The sequence below is a fragment of the Callospermophilus lateralis genome, chromosome 13, assembly GCF_048772815.1.
Source record: "Callospermophilus lateralis isolate mCalLat2 chromosome 13, mCalLat2.hap1, whole genome shotgun sequence".
Lineage (NCBI taxonomy): Eukaryota > Metazoa > Chordata > Mammalia > Rodentia > Sciuridae > Callospermophilus > Callospermophilus lateralis.
Window position 1 is genome coordinate 74,749,011 of NC_135317.1, and position 20,071 is coordinate 74,769,081.

A 20,071-nucleotide genomic window follows, 5' to 3' on the forward strand; every position below is an offset into this window, starting at 1 on the left:
ATGCCTTGAGTTGGGCCTTGGAAAGTGCAGGAGGGTCTTGGCAGGACATTTCAACTAGCAGTGGAGTGGAGTAACACAGAAAGCACAGGACAGATGTCTGGCTTGACTGAGGGCAGGTCATTTGAAGGAATGTAGCAGAAAGAAAAATTAGGACTGAATTGTAGACGGTCTTCAAGTGTCATGCCAAGAAATTTGGACTTCCTCCTGTAGGTGATGTGTCCCTGAACACCTGTGAGCAGGAGGGGTGCTGGGTTGGGAGGGGAGAAGCCTGAGGACTGGGAGGGTTCCAGATGCGAGAGCAGCAGGAGTGCAGTAATTCAAGATGGCCCGACAGAAACTTCTTCTGATTTGAAATAATCACACTAGAAATAAACACCCCTTCACAATCATGCTCCTCCAAATATACAATTTTATTTTTGCTGGACTTAAAGAGCCAGTTCTTAAAAAAATGAACAATAAAAGACTTTCACATACTACAGGACTTCTCGTTTTACTACAAATATATTTTTGTGTTAAATAGATGTTTTAAATTCAAATATGCTTATTTTTCCCCTCTCATTTAAACAAGCCTTTAAAATGGACTTCTCCATGTATTTAAATAACCAAAAAATTTCTTGACAAGCAAAATACATATTTACATATAAATATCAAATATAGACGTTAAATGGAAAAAATTTTAATTTCAAAGCAGAAACTAGTATAAATGTAAATTTAAAAATATCTGGAAAACATTCAGGTTTAAAAAAATAGTATAGCTTCTAAACAATTGCTACATTCTTGAAAAGTATGTGAAAATCAGTATAAATTTCAACTCCTCACTTAATTTAGGTCACTTAATTCAGGATCATTTACAGTGCACCCTCGACAGGTCTTCAAAGAGTTAAACAATATTTCTCCTGCCCCCTTTATTCCCCAGTCATATATAAGTGTCTCAAGGTGGCATTTCTTTGGTCTACTCTGTGCTACTAAGGTTTAAAATACAACTTGGAAAAATGTGAGGTTTTGTTTGTTTGCTTGGTTTTTTGAGGAGCAGTCCACTGGCTTATTTGCAAGAGACTGCCTGGGTTGGGGACTCCATAGATGACCAAGCTCTGTTCTACCTGAGCAGGAAGCTACCTGAGCTGTTCATTTGTCCACTAGTGCCACCAACAGCAGAGAAACATTTGCTCATCTGAGATATATGGTTGAATTTGTACTCTACCTTCTAGGAGATGAGGTGAGATACATACACAGTTAAGAGGTTTCTATGGCGGGGACAGTCAATCTGACTGTGTGAGTTTAGCTGATTTTTAATCTGTTCTCATTAAAATAATAATAAAAAAAGACTTTTTACTTTGATGTTGGGGGTTGAACCCAGGGGCATTTCACCACTGAGCTATATCCCAAGCTATTTTTTATTTTTTTGAGACAGGGCCTCGATAAATTGCTGAGGCCGGTCTCAAACTTGCAAACCTCCTGCCTCCTGAGTCCCTGGGATTACAGGCATACATTACTGTGCCCAGCCAAAATGACTAAGACCAAGTAGGGAAAGAAAGGCTCCCATGGCCATGACTTAAGAGGGAGTTACTCAGCAGAGGGAACTCTTCAAGGAAAGCACAAGGCCACAGTGTTCACTCGACCATAAACTGGCATTCTTTAAGGTGTCAGAGTCCTCTGACTTTTTACAGAAGTATGCAGCTAGTTCTGATAGCTTACTCATTTTACATCAGTAAACCACCACAAGTAAAACCTAAAAACAAAGGCCACCAATAAATGGGAAATGGATTCAAACTCAAAAGCGTCTTCTCAGCAAAAGAAACAATCAGTGAAGTGAACAGAAATCCTACAGAATGGGAGCAGGTTTTTATGATACGCACATCAGATGGAGCACTAATCTCTAGAATATATAAAGAACTAAAAAATCTTAACACCCCAAAACCCCCAATAATCCAATCAACAAGTAGACTAAAAACTGAACAGACACTTCTCAGAAGATGATATACAATCAATCAACAAATATATATATATATATATAAAGTTCAACATCTCCAGCAATTAGAGAAATGCAAATCAAAACTGGATTGTGATATGTGGACACAGCCACATCAATGTTTATAGCAGCACAATTCACAATAGCTAGACTATGGAACCAACCTAGATACCCTTTAGTAGATGAATAGATAAAGAAAATGCATTCTGCTGTCATATATAGCTAATAAGTAAAATTTTAAAAAAATTTAAAAGCCATACATAAAGTTTCTAGCATCTTTAAATCAAAGAAGTTACGAAAAGGTTATCCTGTTAACTTCTGGATAATTTTCCAATAATATTCTTAGTTAAGGAGGTCAAAATTATCAGTATTCCCAATTATCAGTGTTCTTGTATATAGGAATGTATATCTGTTTGTGAAGGCTTTTTACAATGAACAAAATACAAAAATAACATTTTAGAGTTGTGGAAAGATGGAATTTTAAGAGTTCACATTAAAAAGCTTTCAAAACCACTTTTTAAAAAAATGCAATGTAATTTCATTTTGAGCTATATTTTTCTGGATTTTCCCATTTTACAAAACAAATCATTTCCCCATCTTAAGACTGTCAGGGATACTGTGTTGATTTGCCCCTTAAGTCCAAATGTTAGGGGGAAACAGGAACTGTGTTCAGACCCCAGTTCATACGTGTATAAACAGAGGGTGACTACATCACAGACATATTAAAATATGAACAGCATAACTCAGCAGTGCATCCACATTAACTATTGCAGATGAGAAGCTCTTAGCAGAATTAAAAGATAAACGGAGACACAGGTATGTGGAAATCACGTAGCTGGCTCTGCTGAAGTGGTCAGACTTTTCTGGTAAGTGTTGTATTGAGCTCTAACTGCTTTCCTACAAGACAAGGTGTAAAGATCAATACAATTAAATACAGAAATTAATTCCTGAAGTCTCTTTAGAAATACTTTTTATATTTTTGTGGTGCTGGGGATCAAACCCAGGGCTTTAAACATGCTCCATCACTGAGCTTACCTCCCCACAACCTGAAAACAAGACAATTAAAAAAAAAAAAAAACCCAAACTATTTATAATAATAAGAGTCCTTAAATTAGAAAATACATGATTGATTTTAAAATAATTTTAACGTTCAATCAGCTTCATTCTATTCTAAAGCCCTTTCTATCCTTGTATTTTTACTTCCTCCAAAACAAAAAATAGAGCAATGACACACAAAGTTCTTAGTGAATATTTTCTCATTTTCATTTAGAGCCCCTAGGAAACACTAGAGACTCGTGCTTCCCTAATATCACAATTTTGAATCTGTGGCTCTGAGATGAAAGGTGGCGACTCTAGCAGTGTTCAAGTGCAGAGATGCCTCAGTTATCCTACCAGGGTCATACATTCTTCCAAATAAAGTTTACATCAGACCTTGAAACATTAGACATTTTTGCAAAATCTTTCGTCTAATCAGATGCTTTCCAAAGAATTAAAATGCCATGTAATTTAAAATTTTCTAAAAGCCACATTAAAAAATGTAGGACAGGTAAGATTAATTTAATGTTGACTGTAACATAATAAAAGCAAAATATTGTGAATATATTTTGACATGTATTTGACCTAATTTTGTACCATGTCTTTGAAATCAGGGTGTGTTCTATACTTTGAACATATTTTACCTTGGGCTAACTACTTCTGAGTCTCAATAGCCATATGTGGCTATTAACTCTTGAATTGGACAGTGTAGTGATAATCAGGCCCTGCCTTAGGAAATTGACCGTAAGAGAAGGTCTAAAACTAAATTTGGACCAGCCAGTTGTTTACCAGTGTGTGTGCCACAGGAAACACTTCAGAGGTGCCTACCCATGGTAACAGCTAACCATGTTAATTTTGGATACTTTACTATTCCTCTTTGTGAGGGAGGCTATCATTGCAACCTGCCACGATCACATTACTCTACTCACAGAATTTTACAAAAGACCTCGATGATGTATATTGACTTAATAGTTTGAAATGCCAATCATTCAAATCTCTGACTGATATGCTTTCTCAAAGTCAATAACTATTTTTCCTGTAGTGGAAGTCTTTTTCTTTAAATAGAATTATAAAAACAAATCCAGTATTTGAGAAAGATAGAAAGCATCAACATAAGCTTAGAGAAATATTCATTTGACATATCAACAAAGCTATTTTGAAGATAATGAGAACTTGGAACTGATTACTAATTACTATTATTGTATATTAACTTCTGCATTCATTAAGTTCTCTTTAAATGTTTACAACCACCCGGAAGCTCAGAGTTTGAAAACTCTCTCTTTGGTGGGCATTAGCTTCAAAAGTGTCCCATGAGACAAAGAATGTATACAAGACTAGGTTGGCCCAGACTGTCAATTCCAGTTGGTACGTTTTGTCTTTTCCTTTGCTCTGTGATGAAACACAATTTTGCTTTTGCAAAGAAATCGTCCTTCCCATTGGCCTTTATGGATCCTGTTCCCAAACTCTTTATAAACCAGGGTAGGACCTCAGAAAAGGTGGAATACATAGCTTCCTATTGTCCCAGCCATGCTGACACCCATTCTAGCACAAATGGAGGGACACTTAAAATTCATTTCATTTCAAAGACAAAAGATGGTTGAAGGCAAAGCAATTTTATCATTTTTCAAAACTTGAAGATCTTGATTTTCTTGAATTCATCATATATTAAAGAAAAATGGAAACGAATGCCTTTTCAGAGTTATTTGCAAGTTGTAATTGAAAGCATTTTAAAACTTTTTTTTTTTCTGTAAAAGGGCATTTTTTTTTCCTTCCCTGCACTTACAATGAACTAGTTCTGTTAATTTCCCACTAATTATTCCTTATAAAATTCTCCTACTTTTGGCTTCACAGCTACTTTAGAAGGTGGAAGCAACTACATAAGCTGAGGAAAGTAGGAGGGGAATATAACTACTTAAGCCTACTTCAAAGCAAAATCCTGTCAGTACACATTATGTTAAATTTAAAAAAGGAATGGCATAAGAAAGCATCAATAACTTAGCAAAGGGAATAGGACTCGTTTCCACTTTGAAATTTACTGCCAACATAGCTCAGGTTTTGATATCTAAATATCCACTGAATATTTTTCAAAACAAAGTACACTGTTGCAAAGAAACAACAGAAACAGATAGATACCTTTTAATAGTAAAAGTAAACCTTTCTCTTATCTCTTCTTCTCAGAGAGAAGTAAATTGTACTTCTCTGTAGCTCTCCTCAATTAGGTATATCCTGAACAGAGGAAGGAGAAGGGCTGAATAAAATAGTGACATCTGACCAAAAAGAAGCAAGAGTAATGCAGTATGTGACAAAACCAATGTTAGAAGAGAATGGAAGTAAAGCTGAGAATTAGGTTCATAAGTTAAGGTTTTGTGTCTCAGGAACTTGACATGTGAATTTTATGCAGGAAGCTACTTTAACTTTGCATATCTTCCTGCAGATGAACAGATTCTAAATTTCTGTTCAATATATTTTCCTTTAAAACCATTTTTTGCACAAAACAATGTAAAAATTATTTCAAAAAATAACATTGAATGGGGAAAAAGTCCCAGTCTCTAAAAACAGTCCACTAGAATTTGAGGGAATACAGGATGTCTGTATTCAGTGCATGTCAGACTGTCCTGCAAGTCAACTTCATGACAGGTCATGCATTTGGATGCACCTCAACTTTTTTGCATTTATACAATTTCTTCCTATGGCAGATTTTTTTTTTCAACTTGAGGGAAGATCCTTGTAAAACTTATTACATGGTTTCCCAAGTTTATGGGGTGGCTTTAATTATACAATCTCTCTCTTTTTTTTTTTGGTACCCAGGATTGAACCTGGGGCACTTAACCACCGATTCACATCCCCAGCCCTTTTTTATATTTTATTTAGAGACAGGGTCTCATTGAGTTGCTGTAGGCCTCTCGAAATTGTAGAGACTGGCTTTGAACTTGTAATACTCCTGCCTCAGCCTCCTGAGCTGCTGGGATTACAGGTATGCTCCATCATGCCTGGCCAACACACACACACACACACACACACACACAACACACACACACACAACACACACACACACACACTCTCTCTCTCTCTCTCTCTCTCGTTATGTATTATTTTTTGGATCAAAAATTTTAGCAAGTTTTGTGGAAAGCTCAGAAATTTGAGAGCCAACGAGAAAAAAATGTTCACCTTCATTTTACTTTATCTTTTTGCCCCTTATCATTACACACCCCAGCTATGTGAGCTCATTCAAATTTTTAAGCTGCCTGTGCTTAATGAGTATTTCATTTAGAAAATGAGGTTAAATATTTTGGTTTCTGTAAAAGGACATTCTTTCCTTCCCTGCACTAGAAACAAATTGGTTCTGTTGATTATTTCCCACTGAGATCAAAAAGTCCCTTTTGAGTTCACAGCTGCTAGACTAGGTAGAGGTAACTACAGAAGCTAAAGAAAGTAACTATTTAAGGGGAAGATAACTATTTGAGCCTACATCAAAGCAAAATTCATGCTTTAAAATTACATACGTTAATTTTTAAAATTGCCTATTTAAGACAGCTTAAAAATGACAAAGTATCTGAGTCAGTTAATATGAATACAACATCAAAAGTATATTTAAGTTGCTGGGCACTTTGGCACACTCCTGTAATCCCAGCAGTTCAAAGCCAGCCTCAGCAAAAGCGAGGTGCTGAGCAACTCAGTGAGACCCTGTCTCTAAATTTAAAAAAAAAAAAATAGAGCTGAGGATGAGGCTCAGTGACCTAGTGCCCCTGAGTTCAATCCTTAGTAGCCGAAAAAAAGAAAAAAAAAAAAGTATGCTTAAGTTATACAGAACGGTATAAGTCACTAATGGGAAAAAAAAAATTTTTTGTCACATACTAAAAAATAGGAATTATGCAAATAATTCTTATGAACTTCAATTCTTACCTATCCAAGGATGATTTAACCAGAGTAAAGTAAATCATGCATTTATGAAAAAAAAAAAATTCACCAGTAAGTGAAAACGTTCATTCCAAGGAAAGGCATCTGTGGTTCAGAACCACACAGACTTAACAAGATCAGACTCGCAGAAGCCGGATGACGGGAAAAGGCTGTGATTTAGGAGACTCGAAAGTGCTAGGAAGAATTAGTTAAGAAAGAAAGCCAGAAGGGAAGAGGAAGGAGCATGTGGATGGGCCCAGGGGCTGAGAACTAAGAAACAGAAAAATGCAGCAAAATACTTGGACCTTTTGGTCATTTTTCATCAAATAATTTAAATGATGTTGGATGCTGTTTAAAATGACTATACAATTTTGGTACTTTGAGATTAAGGCTGTAGAAGAGTAACTGTGTTCCCAAATCATCATAAACACTGGTTTACATCACATTTTATAGCAATTCAAGATTATCTGTGCTCTCTACCCTGCTTCCAATTACCCTTGGAAATACAGAGGTAACTCCAAACATTTTAAGAGTCTTATAAAGAAGTTTCCAGGGTAACATGATACTGTGAAAAACTCATTTGGTCTTTATCATTCTTTCCTGGCGTACTACTCCTTAAAATCTTTTGCCTTTTCAAAGTGATATCTTTTCATATGCCAATGAATTTACTGATGGATGGCTGGTCCTCCTAGGTAGCTTCAGGAGAGGGTCTAGCCACAAGAAAGACCAACACAGGATCAGAGTGCGGGGATTTTTCAGGTTCACAAGAGGGGCTGAAGGTTAAGTTGATCACCAGTGGGCAATGAAGTCATTAATCATGCCTAGGTAAAGGCGGCTTTACTGAAACTGGGAAGGACTGGGTTCAGAGAGCTGAAGATGTGGAAGTACCCGCAGGTGGTTCCCCAAGAGAAGGCATGGCAGTTCCGTGCCCTTTGCACTAAGCGTCTCTTCTCTGATGTCCATTGGCATCCTTTATAATCAATAAATGCATTTCCCAGAGTCCTGTGAGTCACCCTAGAAAATTCATTGAGAAGGGGAACCCTGATTTATAGCCGGAGGGTCAGAAGCACAGGTAGAAACAAACTGGGGCTTGTATGTGGCATCTGTAAGTGGGGTCTTGGGGACTGACCCTCAACCTGTAGCATCCGAATTCAATGAGAGGGTAGCCAGCTAGTGTCTGATGAAGAACTGATTGACTGCCTTTGTGTGGGTGGGTAGGGAAGGGGTTGGTCACTGATGTCTTTGTTCATTATCAAGATTTAGGAGTTTATTTCTATTTTCTCAGAGGAAATGATAGACAGTTTGGAAAGAAAAGATGATGGACATTAAATAGTGCAAAGAAAATAATGGGAATCTTTTTTTTTTAAAGTGAAATAAAGTATTACCCCACACATTTTTAAAAAAACATACATGTAGACGAGAAGTCTTAAAAAATATCCAGTGATCTTAAATATCAAATTTGGCCTTGAGCTTGACATTTTTTCCCCCCAAACTTAAACAAGCCCATCAGTAATAGGCCTAGTCTGCAGTCAAGTTATTCAGAAGTGTCCTCTAGGCCCTGCAGCATGTCCTCTTGGGAGCTCATTACAAATGCAGCATCTCAGGCTCCACACAACCCAGTGACCAGCAGCTGCATTTTGACAGGTAATTCAAGTGCACGTAAAGTTAGAGAAGCACTGCTCTAGGCTCTAAGAAAGGCAGGCATACTGCCCCCTAGGCTGCAATATAAAACTGGAAGAATTAGGAATTCGGTGTCTTGAAGCCAAACAATCCATTAACAGGATCTAATTTTTTTTTTCTTAATGCTTCTGAAGATTCAACCCAGGACCTTGTGCGTGCTAAGCATGACAAAGAACCTAACTTTTGATTCAACTATTACATGTTACACTGAATTTCTATGTTTCTGTCATAGGTGGCAAAGAATATCCTAAGATTCCCATATAGTTCGTATTTTAGTTCAAAGGCAATAATTACCCCTTCCACACCATTCTTTGAACTTTTTTTCCCCTGAGCTTGTAACTGTATAACAGGATTAATTATGTTGCATTGCTTAAGGATAAAATATATTCCCAAAGTTTTAAATTTTAATTTTGCAATTTTCAGTTGAACCTCAATGATATAATTTATGGGCTTTAAAAAAAAAAATCACAAAACTATTTTTTTTTTTGGCAAAGCTGGGGATTAGAACCCAGGACCTTGGGCATGCTAGGCAAGAGCTTTACTACTGAGCTACATCCTAGCACAAAGCTATTTTTGGAATCTCAAATCACTATTGCTATTAAACCTTTAATTTGTGAATACAATGATCAGATTGTTCAGCTTTAAAATATCTCTTAAATGATAATTAGAGTTTGATTAATACTCCTAGGGAACTTTTAAGTACTTTGATAGAGTGATGTTTTAAGCAGAAAAAAAAGAAAATGAGGAATAGATATTTTGTTTTGCTTTAGAAATTTTTTCTTTACTTTTAGACTCAAAATGATTCTACCGATGCCTTGCATGCACAAGGCGCTGGGTTCAATCCCCAGTACCACACACACAAAAAAAATTCCACTATTACTCAGCCTTAAAGAAGAATGAAATTATGGCATTTGCCCATAAGTGGATGGAAATGTAGAATCTGATGTTAAGTGAAATAAGCCAATCCCAAAGAGCCAAAGGCCAAATGTTCTCTCTGATATGTGGATGCTAATTCCCAATAAGGGAGAGGCGAGGGCTAGGGAAGAATAGAGGTACTTTGGATTAGAGAGAGGGGAGAGTAAAGGGAGAGGAGGGAGTATGGATGTAGGAATGTAGGAATGATAATAAATTGGACATTATTATCCTATGTGCATATATGATTACATGATTGGTGTAACTCTACATTATACAATCAGAAGAATGAGAAGTTATACTCCATTTATGTATGATGTGTCAAAATGCATTCTACTGTCATGTATAACTAATTAGAATTAAAAAAAATGATTCCACCAATACTATTTCCTACTTGTACTGCTGTATTTGAAAAAATATAATTGATAGAGAAATCAAATGGATATTGTGTTCTATAAGATTTCAGATTTAAATGATGGAATTGTGGGTATTTTAAAAAAATGACCAAGTAATATGTTGTAGATGGACAGAATGCCTTTATTTTATTTGTTTACTTTTATGTGGTGCTGAGGATCGAACCCAGTGCCTCACACATGTGAGGTAAGCATTCTGCCCCTGAGCTACAGCCTCAAACCCTTGATTTTTTTAATAAGTGAAGAATACTTTTTTATTACAAAGCCCAAATCAGATGATTAATATGAAAGGAAACTATAAAACCAGGAGCACCAAAAGTCTTAAAAGTGTTAGATTTGATTTCAAAACTATTTTTAAAGGTATAGGGAGAAAAAAATACATGTTATCTTTCAAAAATTCCAAAGCACCTAATCTTGGTCTATATTTCAGGATTTGTTCTGAATCTTTTGTTAAGTTGTATATTCATTAAAATTTAAGTTTGATACTTAAAAACCCTATTTCCTTAAAAGATATGTATTTGTACACTTTTTTTTCTATTCTAAGCCCCCATTATTTTTATAGAGAAAAACAGGTGCCCTGCAAATCTTAGCTCTGTCAGCAACTTTTATATTGCAATCTAGTAAATTAAGAGGAAATAAAAGAGAAATTTAAAAGTGTTGTTTTTAATCCTCCAGTTTAACATTTATAAATAGGAAATGAAATGAATGAAATCAAATTGGGCTGTTGAATGAGGCACCTACATAACTTCTTACAACCAGCTATTATTCCAGAAAAATGGAAATTTTCATGGTTAAAAATTCCAGTGAATATAACTGTCAAAAGTCTCCACAGTGAAATACTTTTAATTGTGGCCACTTGTCCAATTTAGGAAACAGGGTATTCCTGTGGGAAGGCCTCATAATGGACCATGATTCACTAAAGAGCTTAAACCACAAATCCCACAGAAACTTTTCTTATAGCCACAGTAGTTGCTGAAACGATTCTGCACAGACTCCTCATGTTGCAATGATGGTAAAAGTACCTGAAAATATTTTTAGCAAAGAAATGCAAATTGAAGGACACACTAATGCAGGCCCACTTAAAAAAAAAAAAAAAAGATGTCATGCAACACAGAGTATAAACTTAAGTGGCACAAAGGATGTTAGGGATAAGAAGGATTGATAAGTGAGGAGACACATGCTTTATTTACCCCTTCTTCCTGCGTTGAAAACGTCTGTACAGGCAGAGGATAATTATAGCAATCGAAACAACTGTAAGAAACCGGGAAATAAATAACATGTGACCGAAAATTAATTAACAAGGATCAAAATTTAAGCAGAAGAAACAAACGCTGAATATATTTCAGTGGTCAGAAAATGGCACTCTACTTAAGCACCTACATATTTATATTTCATTTAGACTTTTCATTATCTAAATCCAGTTCCCTGGAACCACCTACATGGTCCACCATAAGTCAAGGAAGAATCCTAGTTTAATTTAGAAAATTATTAAAATATACTCTACTGTCATGTATATCTAAAAAGAACAAATTTTAAAAAGCATATTTGCAAAGCAAGCTCATTACATCAAAGAAGTACATAATACTTAGGGTTTGTTTCTAAGTAGATATGTTGAACATTAAACAATATAAAAATCACCAACAAAAGGTAGTGTATCATATAAAAGGTTGGGTTTTTCTATGTTGATGTACTTAATCTCAAAGTATAGAAACTGGAAAACTACTTTAAAATGAACTTAATATTTTGATTTACACGGTGTCAAAATTTGGGATACTTACTTGCAATAAGAATAATCAGCAAAATGATCCATTGAGCTAAGGAAAAAAAATTAAGAAGATATGGGTCTCCAGATGGCAGTTACATTTTTACTTAGCTCAGATCATCTAAATGCTAGAGAAAAACTTTTTTTTTTTTTTTTTAATTTACCTAGTTTTAGCACAACTGCCAGGGCATTCTAGTCATTTTGATCACAAAACTTTTCTAAACCACTTTCCAGGTTGCAAGTCCAATTTGCAAAACTTCTAATAAAACCTCACTTTTCAGCGTTCTGTTCAGGTTCTTAGTAAAGGTTATTAGAACAATTAGCATTTACTACAGTAGAGGAAAAACTCTGAAGTGGGATCCTTTCCTGGATTAGCAACATGTTGCACCACACCATCTCAAGCTGCTGGGCTTCAGCCATGTGTGGCAGCTCCTAGGCAGTCCCGCCCCCCTGAGGGTACACAACCAGTACTCCCCTGTGGTGCTAAGCAATGGTGTTGGGTAGGTTAGGTGAATTAAAAGCATTTTTAACTTAGGATATTTTCAATTTACAATGGGTTTATCAGGATATAATCCCACTGTATGTTGAGGGGCAACTATATAGTCAGAACTCTATCCACAGGTTCCAAAAGTGTGGATTCAACCAAGTGCAGATCAAAACTATTTGGAAAAAAAAATGTATTGATCTGTTCAGTAGTATTTCTTCCTTAAGTGCAGATAATTGGAAACTGTCATATTTCCATGTAATCTATAAGGTCTGTTAATGAAGGATTATCAATAACAAAATAATAACCGAATTCATCATCAAACAGTCCATCGGGATTGGGATATCCTAGGAAAAAAAAGAAGAAAAACAGATTAAAATGAAGTATAAAAAAAAGAGAGAGAAAAAAAGAATAAATCAATCTTAAAATCCTTTAAATTCATACGTTGATTTTTTCCACTTTTGAACAAAACCTTTAAAATTTCATTCTTTATAAACCATATTACTAATTCTCAAAGTGTCATAAAATTCTATAAATAAATAAATAGATAAATATATATTCAATATTATTAGCTTTCTTCTTACTGTCCACTAACATTTCCTATGAGAATACTGAGTGTGTGTGGTATAGCGTACAAATATATTTTTAGTATATTCTCAAAATTAGCCTATGAATTCAGTGCTATTCTCATTAAAGTTAAATGTAAGTAGGGCTCAGTAACTGCCTTCAAAGTTAATCTGGAATGGAAAGAAACTTCCTCAGCACAATAGAGACTATAGATGAACAAGCCATAGCTAATATCAACTACACAGGGCTGACAGCTTTTCCTCTGAGATCAAGAACAAGTGGTCCTCATGCTTGCCACCTTCTATTCACGTAATGTGAAATCTCAAGGGACCCCAAAGAGCCACAATTATCTGAGGAAAGAAGAGCAAAGTTAAGAGCACTCCCACTTTTTGATTTCAAAACTTACTACAAAAGTATAATAAAGTGGTACTGGAATAAAGACTGGCATAAAGACAGACCAATAGAATAGAATAGAGAGCCCAGAGATCAACACCAGCATATCCAGACAAATTATTTTCAACAAAAGTGCCAAGAGTAGTCATTCTTGTTGAAGAATATTCTCAAAATTCTGGTACTGGTAAATCTGGATATCCACTGGGAAAATAATGAAGTTCAAGTCTTACTGTGCATAAAAATGAACTCACAATGAGTCACATACCTAACTAAAAGATCTAACACTATAAAACTTTTAGAAGAAAATAGAGGGAAAACACTTCATGATATTGGATCTGGCCAGGATTTCTTGGTTGTAACAGTAACAATAACAGCAAAATAGATAAATTGAACTACATCAAAATTAAGAATTTGTGCATAAAAGGACACTAATAGGGTAGAAAGGCAACCCACAGATTGAGAATAATTTAAAATCATTTGATAAGAGATTAATATTCAGAACATATAAAGTACCCCAAAACTTAGAAACAGCAAACCCCACTTAAAAACGGGCCCAGGACTTGAATAGCTATTTCTTTGAAGAAGATATCCAATGACCAATGAGCACATGAAAAGATGTTCAACATGTCACTAATCATTAGGGAAATGCAAATAAAACCTCTAATTTAGAGCTTTGATTCATATTTACTAGCATGGTGCTGTAGTTTGAATGTCTGCCATTTCCAAAACAAATGTTGAAGTTTAATCGCCAGTGTAATGATGCTGGGAGGCAGGAATGTTAAGAGACTTTTAGATCAGAAGGGCACAAGTGAGCACACCTATGCCGCCATCTTGGAGGTAGGGTCTGCCCCTCTTGTTCATGCTCTCTCCCTCCCACTCCCTTTTGTTGCCTTTTTGCCACATGATGCCATCTGACATGTGATGTCTTCCTCCAGGTCATGATGCAGCAAGAAGTCCCTTGTCAAGTGCAAATCACACTCAAATTAGACTCCCTAGCCTCTAGAACTGGGTGAAAGACCTTTCGACTCATTATAAATTGCCTCATCTGTGGTACTGTTATAGCAGTACAAAAATAAACAAAAGGACAACCCAATATAACAAGTGTTAGTGAAGATGTGGAAAAACTGGAACCTTTGTACACAGCTGGTAAGAATGCAAAATAGTGCAGCCACTGTAGAAGACAGCAGTTGCTCGGAAAAAAAAAAAAAATTAGCCTATGATCCAGCTATTCTACTCCTCCATCTATACCTCTACTCCTGAGTATACACCCAAAAGATTAAAAACAGAGACTTTGAATGGTTATGTACACAAACAGCATGTTTGAAACAGGTGGAAACAATCCAAATATCCATCAACAGATGAAAGATGACATAAAATGTGATATGTACATATAAGGGAATATTAATCAGCCATAAAAAGAAATAAGAGCTCTGACACATGATACAACATAAAGGAACATAGGCTGGGGATGTACCTCAGGAGCAGAGTTCTTGCCTAGCATGTGCAAGGCCCCAGGGCTCAATCCCCATCACCGCAAAAAAAAAAAAAAAAGAGGAATTTTAAAAAATCTCATGCTAAATGAAATCAGAAAATTACATCTTGTCTGATTCCATTTGATGAAGTACCTACAATAGGCAAAGTTACAGACAAAAAAGTAGAATAGTAGTTACCAGGTGCTAGGGAGAAAGAGGAATGGAAAGTTATCATTTATTGGGTTGAATTTCAGTTTGGGGTGATGAAAAGTTCTGGATCTGGATGATAGTGATGGCTGCACAATAATGTGTGTATTGAAGGCCACTGAATTTCACACTGAAGATGGTTAAAAAGTAAACAAAGGGTTGATTTGGAAAAATTAACAGGGTTTGGAAATTTCTGAAAAAGCAGTGTTTTGACAGATATTAAAACATATAGTACTATAGTAAATATGATTCTGACACATTTGAGAGGAGAAAAGCAGCCAGAACAGCTATGAACTCAGTTTATGACAAAAAGCAGCACCCCCCAATCACCTGAGGAGAAGATAACTCATCCATCATCCAACAGATGGTGGTGCTCAACTACTGGATGGGTTGAGGAGGTGAGAAGGAAGCTCATTTCATTCCAGGTACCACCATGAATGTCAAGTGTACCAATGATTTAAATGCAGAAAACGAAGTCAGAACACATGGTTGAAATCTTCATGTAATTTCATCATGGGGTCTTAAGACTAAAGCTTTTATAAGAAACAAAACCCACAGCTATTGGGAAAAAGATCAATATATCTAATTATCTACCATATTCATCTAAAGCTTTGGAACACATCAATGACCACTGACAGGAGGGTAGAAAATAAAATACGGTGTATATTCAAGTTACCATTAGAAAGAAGGGAAATAAATCTAAATATAACCCTAACCCAAGACATGAAATGGAAAAAAAGTACAAGTTGTAGGAAAATATGTATACCATGATGTTCTTTTTTTTAAGAAAAGAAAAAAAAAAACCCTCAAAATACATGTATAACTACCCATAAAAAGTGACAAAAATAAACCTATGGCCACCTATATAAAAAAATTAAAATTGACTAGTTTTTGTATAAACAAAAACAAATGTGGAAAAAATGTTAACTTCATATAAAAAGGGTTTTAATTTATAAGAAGCTTTCAAAAACCAACAAGAAATATTTTAGAAACCTAATAGGATAATGAGCAAAGGAAATGAATAAATAAATAAATGTGGAACTTTGGGCACAGTGCCATGAGCCTGTAGTCCCAGCTACTCGGGAGGCTGAGGTAGGAGGATCACTTGAGCCCAGGAGTTTGAGGACAGCCTGGGCAATATAGTAGGACCCCATCTCAAAATAATAACAGTAATAATAATAATATGATGATGATGATGAAAAATTAAAATTTAGACCAAAAAATTCAGCCTCATTGATAATTAAAGAAATGCAAATTAACATTATCAATTTCATGTATTATTTTTGAAGTTATTAACTATATCAATAGGATTAAAAAACTGTCAAACCTGGATAATTATGAACTGAAGGTTTCTTGGGATGTGTAGGCCTAGGACCTAGAATAATAAATTTGAGTTTGTCAATTCGTTAGCCTTAGTAATACAAAATTATAAATTTTGATATTTATTTTTTAAAGATTATTAAAATTAAAAATACATAGAATTTCTGAATTTTGCAACTCTATTTCTGAGAACTTAACTGACCTACACACATATTTGCACAGGTACACAGGATGTATGCATAAGAATGCTCACTACAGCTTTGTAATTTATAGTAGAAACTCTAGAAGTTAATTAATAATAAATTGTAAAAATAATGTATTCTGGATAAATACATGTATTTTTTTAAAAAAGATCCCAACGGTATCCTATTATACAATTTGCATCTTAATCATTTCTACTTAGTATTTCACAGACTTTTTCATATTAGCATATTTAAATTTATCTTAACACCATTATATGTTGCTATTGATACTTTTGATATAGAGTTTCCTTAGCTAATGATAAAAAAATGATTGACAGTCCCATCAGAAATTTTGATTTTTGATTTTTTTTTTACAAAAGATTCCTGTACTTGCTCTTCTTTAACACTAACTTAAATCAGCATTTTACAAATCCTTTATAAAATTCTTATGGTCAACTCTTTCAAAAGAGTATATCAATAAACTTGGTAGACCATGGTGTATATATATATATACCCTCTGGAGCGGTAAGCAGAGGTGGATGGGTCAATGAGTACAAAGTTTCACATGAAATGTTGGTTTTGTTCATTTATTCATCCACCACAAAACCATCTTTCTCTGTTCCACACTCTTCATCCCACAGCACTTAACTAAGGTACTTAAAGAGGCTACCAGGTACCAGGTTCTTACAGGAATTGGAGAAAGGTATTCTAATTACTATGGTGACATGTATAATTTCCCTCTATCCTTTAAAATATTAAGGATATAGGAAATACATAAACAAATTAGGACCAGTAATTGAGGTTTGTTTGAATTTAACATCTTCATTAAACCAAAGGGGAATTAAAGTCCATAGAAAATGATCTTATTTGAGTTAGGCAGAGCCAAAGTAGGAGCCTGGGCATAGTGTGGGCTTGCAAAATGTTCTTCCCATGATCCCTACTGTTTCCTACTTCCACTGTATCCCATGTGAAGTCAGAGATAACTGAAATCAGGATGATAATTCCTTCCATCATACCATACAACAGTCATTCTGTAGTCCCTGCAAAAAACCTTTCATTTCATTTCAGTAAATAAGGAATTTTCCTACCTTTGAAGTTGCTATTACACTTATTTCCTGTTGTCAAATAAAACTGCTCAGGAAAGAGAAAAAAAAAGAATAATTTCTTCAGGTGGGTAAGAAGAGTGAGGAAGAGGTAGAAATACAGGTCTTGCAGAAACTTCTCAGGATGTGTTGGATTAAAGGAATGAACCATTTTCTTTCCAGGAAATGAAACATAGACCTGAACTAGAAAGACCCAGTAAAGCTGTCTACAGATCACCTCTAAAAAGAAAGACATAGCAAGGTTGATGACACAGAAAACACATTGATAAACACAAGCCATGCACCTTCACCTTCACTAACACTAATTAAAGAAATGATTAGTCATGTTAGTTAATTTTAAGAGCTTCCTAGATATCAAGCACTCTGCTAAGATCTTTTACCTGCATCCCACATAAACTTTACTATCACCCAGTAAGGAAAGTGCTAAACCACTTTATATGTGAGTAAATACATTTAAACTTTACATTACTTTCCAAAGTTCACATTTCTGTTCATGTGTGGTCTATGGCAAATGAAATATTTGAACACTATGGATAGCAGATAAAATGGCTGTCAAATATTTAGCCTTTTTATTACAAAAACTATGCTTGAGTTTCCATTATGAGGAATTTAGAGGTTATCTGAAAAAAATCACCAGGAATTTAAAGGATTTTTGAAAATGATAAGTAGGAAATTACTAAACCTGAAACAGTGGAAACTGGAGGTTTTGTACTGGGAGAAGTTGACACTGAAAAACAAAATAATGATTGGATCACACACTTCAGAGTTATTGCTAGTAGTTTCACCAGGAATTTTTAAAGATTTTTAAAAAATGTATAAGAATAAAGTTACTAAACCTGAATAACTTATAGTTGGAGGTTTTGTATTGGGAGGAGGCGCTGCTGAAAAACAAAATAATGTAAGTTGGATCAACCACTTATTACTCTCATTTCACTTAGACATCCATGACTTTTATTCTTGACTTACACAAAACTATCCAAGCTTCAATTTACTACAAAAATTTATGCAATTTAATTTTTATATATAAAAATATTGAACATGAGAACTTACATACCTGTGCCATCTACCTATACACTAAAAACCCTTAGCAAAATACCCAAAATCACAACAGAAGAATTCTAAGTAAATTTTAGATCATATGTCAAGTATAGAAAGGGCTACAAGATGGAGTTAAATGCTACGATTATTACTTTCCATTTCTTTCTGTATATCATTGGTATTTAATGAAATAAAATCTTTAAAAAAAAAAAAAAAAAAAGAAGGAGGAAACAAGAGAAACTTTGTACCTTTAAGACATTTTGGCAATGGAGGCTCCCAAACACTTTCACTGTTACAGACAGAGGTGGTGCTGCCATTCATGTAATAACCCTGAATGCATTCAAACACAACTGTATCTCTATAGGAAAACTTTTTTCCGAGTCCTGATAACTGGTTTCCATTTTCGACTGCTGGAAATGGACATTTGACCACTGAAAAGAGAAAAAACTTCAGAACTTAATGGAAATGGAAATTCGCTTTAACATAGGGAAAAAAACCAAAGTAGTACAAAGTATCAAAATCCAGGGGAATGAAGAGACAAGGAATGGAATCCAACATGATAAACAAAAAGATTTTTTAGATTAAAAATTTAACCAGGTGTGATGGTGCACGCTTGTAATCCCAGAGGCTTGGGAGGCTGAAGCAAGAGGATCTCAAGTTCAAAACCAGCCTCAGCAACTTAGCAAGGCCCTAAGCAACTCAGTGAGACCCTGTCTCTAATTAAAAAATAAAAGGGGTTGGGAATGTGGCTTAGTGGTTAAGTGCTCCTGGGTTCAATTCCCAGTACCAAATATAAATAAATAAGAAGTAAACATAAACCATTATAATTCAAGATAAACAGATTCCAATGTTAAAACTTTGTGAAAAGTTAAAGATTTTTTTTCTGAGAAGTTATATTTGAGCTCAAATTTAAAAGTTTAAAAGAAACTAGTCCTACACAGACATGCAAAAAGAAAATTCTCAGGTAGAGACCACGCACACACAAACTGGGATGTTCAAGGTATAGAAAGGCCAATGGAACTAGGGCAGATCTTTCTGAAATCTTTTTTGACTCCAATCCAGAGATGAACAAACATACTTCATGTTGTGAATCAATACATGAGCACACAGGCCCCAAATAAAAGTTAAAATCAGTACTTAGCCTCCATATCGGTGGACTTTGGCATTGACCATTCTACTCTATTGCTTAAGAAGTAAAATGTAGCTATTAAATCCCAAAACATGGAATTCAGGGTTTATTAATTATTTGTGAGAATTTGGAGGAAAAAAAGTAGCTGTACTGAGCATAGAGTGCAAGAGAGTATCCTGTGAGAACAAATATGACCAATAGATGGGGTCCCAGTCATGTATTCCCTATTTAAGCTAGAAGAGGCTATGGATCTGAATTTCTACCTGGTATCTTTTCCATTTGCCTGAAAAAAATTTCAACAATTCTTGTAGTTTAGGTTATCTAGTGACAGATTGTCTCAGCTTTGGTTTATCTTAAAATGTTTTCATTTATTCCACCTTCAGTTTTGAAAGACTTCCCTTGATAAAGAATGCAAGGTTAAATGTTTCATTTTTCTTAATATCCAACAGACACCACTGTCTTTCAGCATCAATAGTTTTACGAGAAGTCAGTCATCATTCTTACTTGT

At 35.0% G+C, this 20,071-nt stretch overlaps 1 protein-coding gene across 6 annotated transcripts in view; it reads right to left on the bottom strand.

Annotated features, from left to right (window-relative positions):
• Nucleotides 1-391: 391 nt before the first annotated feature.
• Nucleotides 392-20,071, bottom strand: part of Cd46 (CD46 molecule) — a 36,431-nt gene continuing 16,751 nt past the window's right edge. For 2 of the 6 annotated variants that reach the window (XM_076832369.1, XM_076832364.1), the window contains exons 6-12: nt 18,683-18,865; nt 18,233-18,277; nt 18,079-18,123; nt 12,461-12,499; nt 11,685-11,720; nt 11,097-11,157; nt 392-2,866 (exon numbers count right to left, since the gene is read on the bottom strand). In XM_076832369.1, the coding sequence (XP_076688484.1) occupies nt 2,797-2,866; nt 11,097-11,157; nt 11,685-11,720; nt 12,461-12,499; nt 18,079-18,123; nt 18,233-18,277; nt 18,683-18,865 (479 nt within the window). In that variant the 3' untranslated portion in view covers nt 392-2,796. Of the gene's footprint in view, nt 2,867-5,137; nt 5,231-11,096; nt 11,158-11,684; nt 11,721-12,460; nt 12,500-18,078; nt 18,124-18,232; nt 18,278-18,682; nt 18,866-20,071 lie in introns of all 6 variants that reach the window. The other 4 variants (XM_076832366.1, XM_076832365.1, XM_076832368.1 and 1 more) reach the window with 4 other exon arrangements.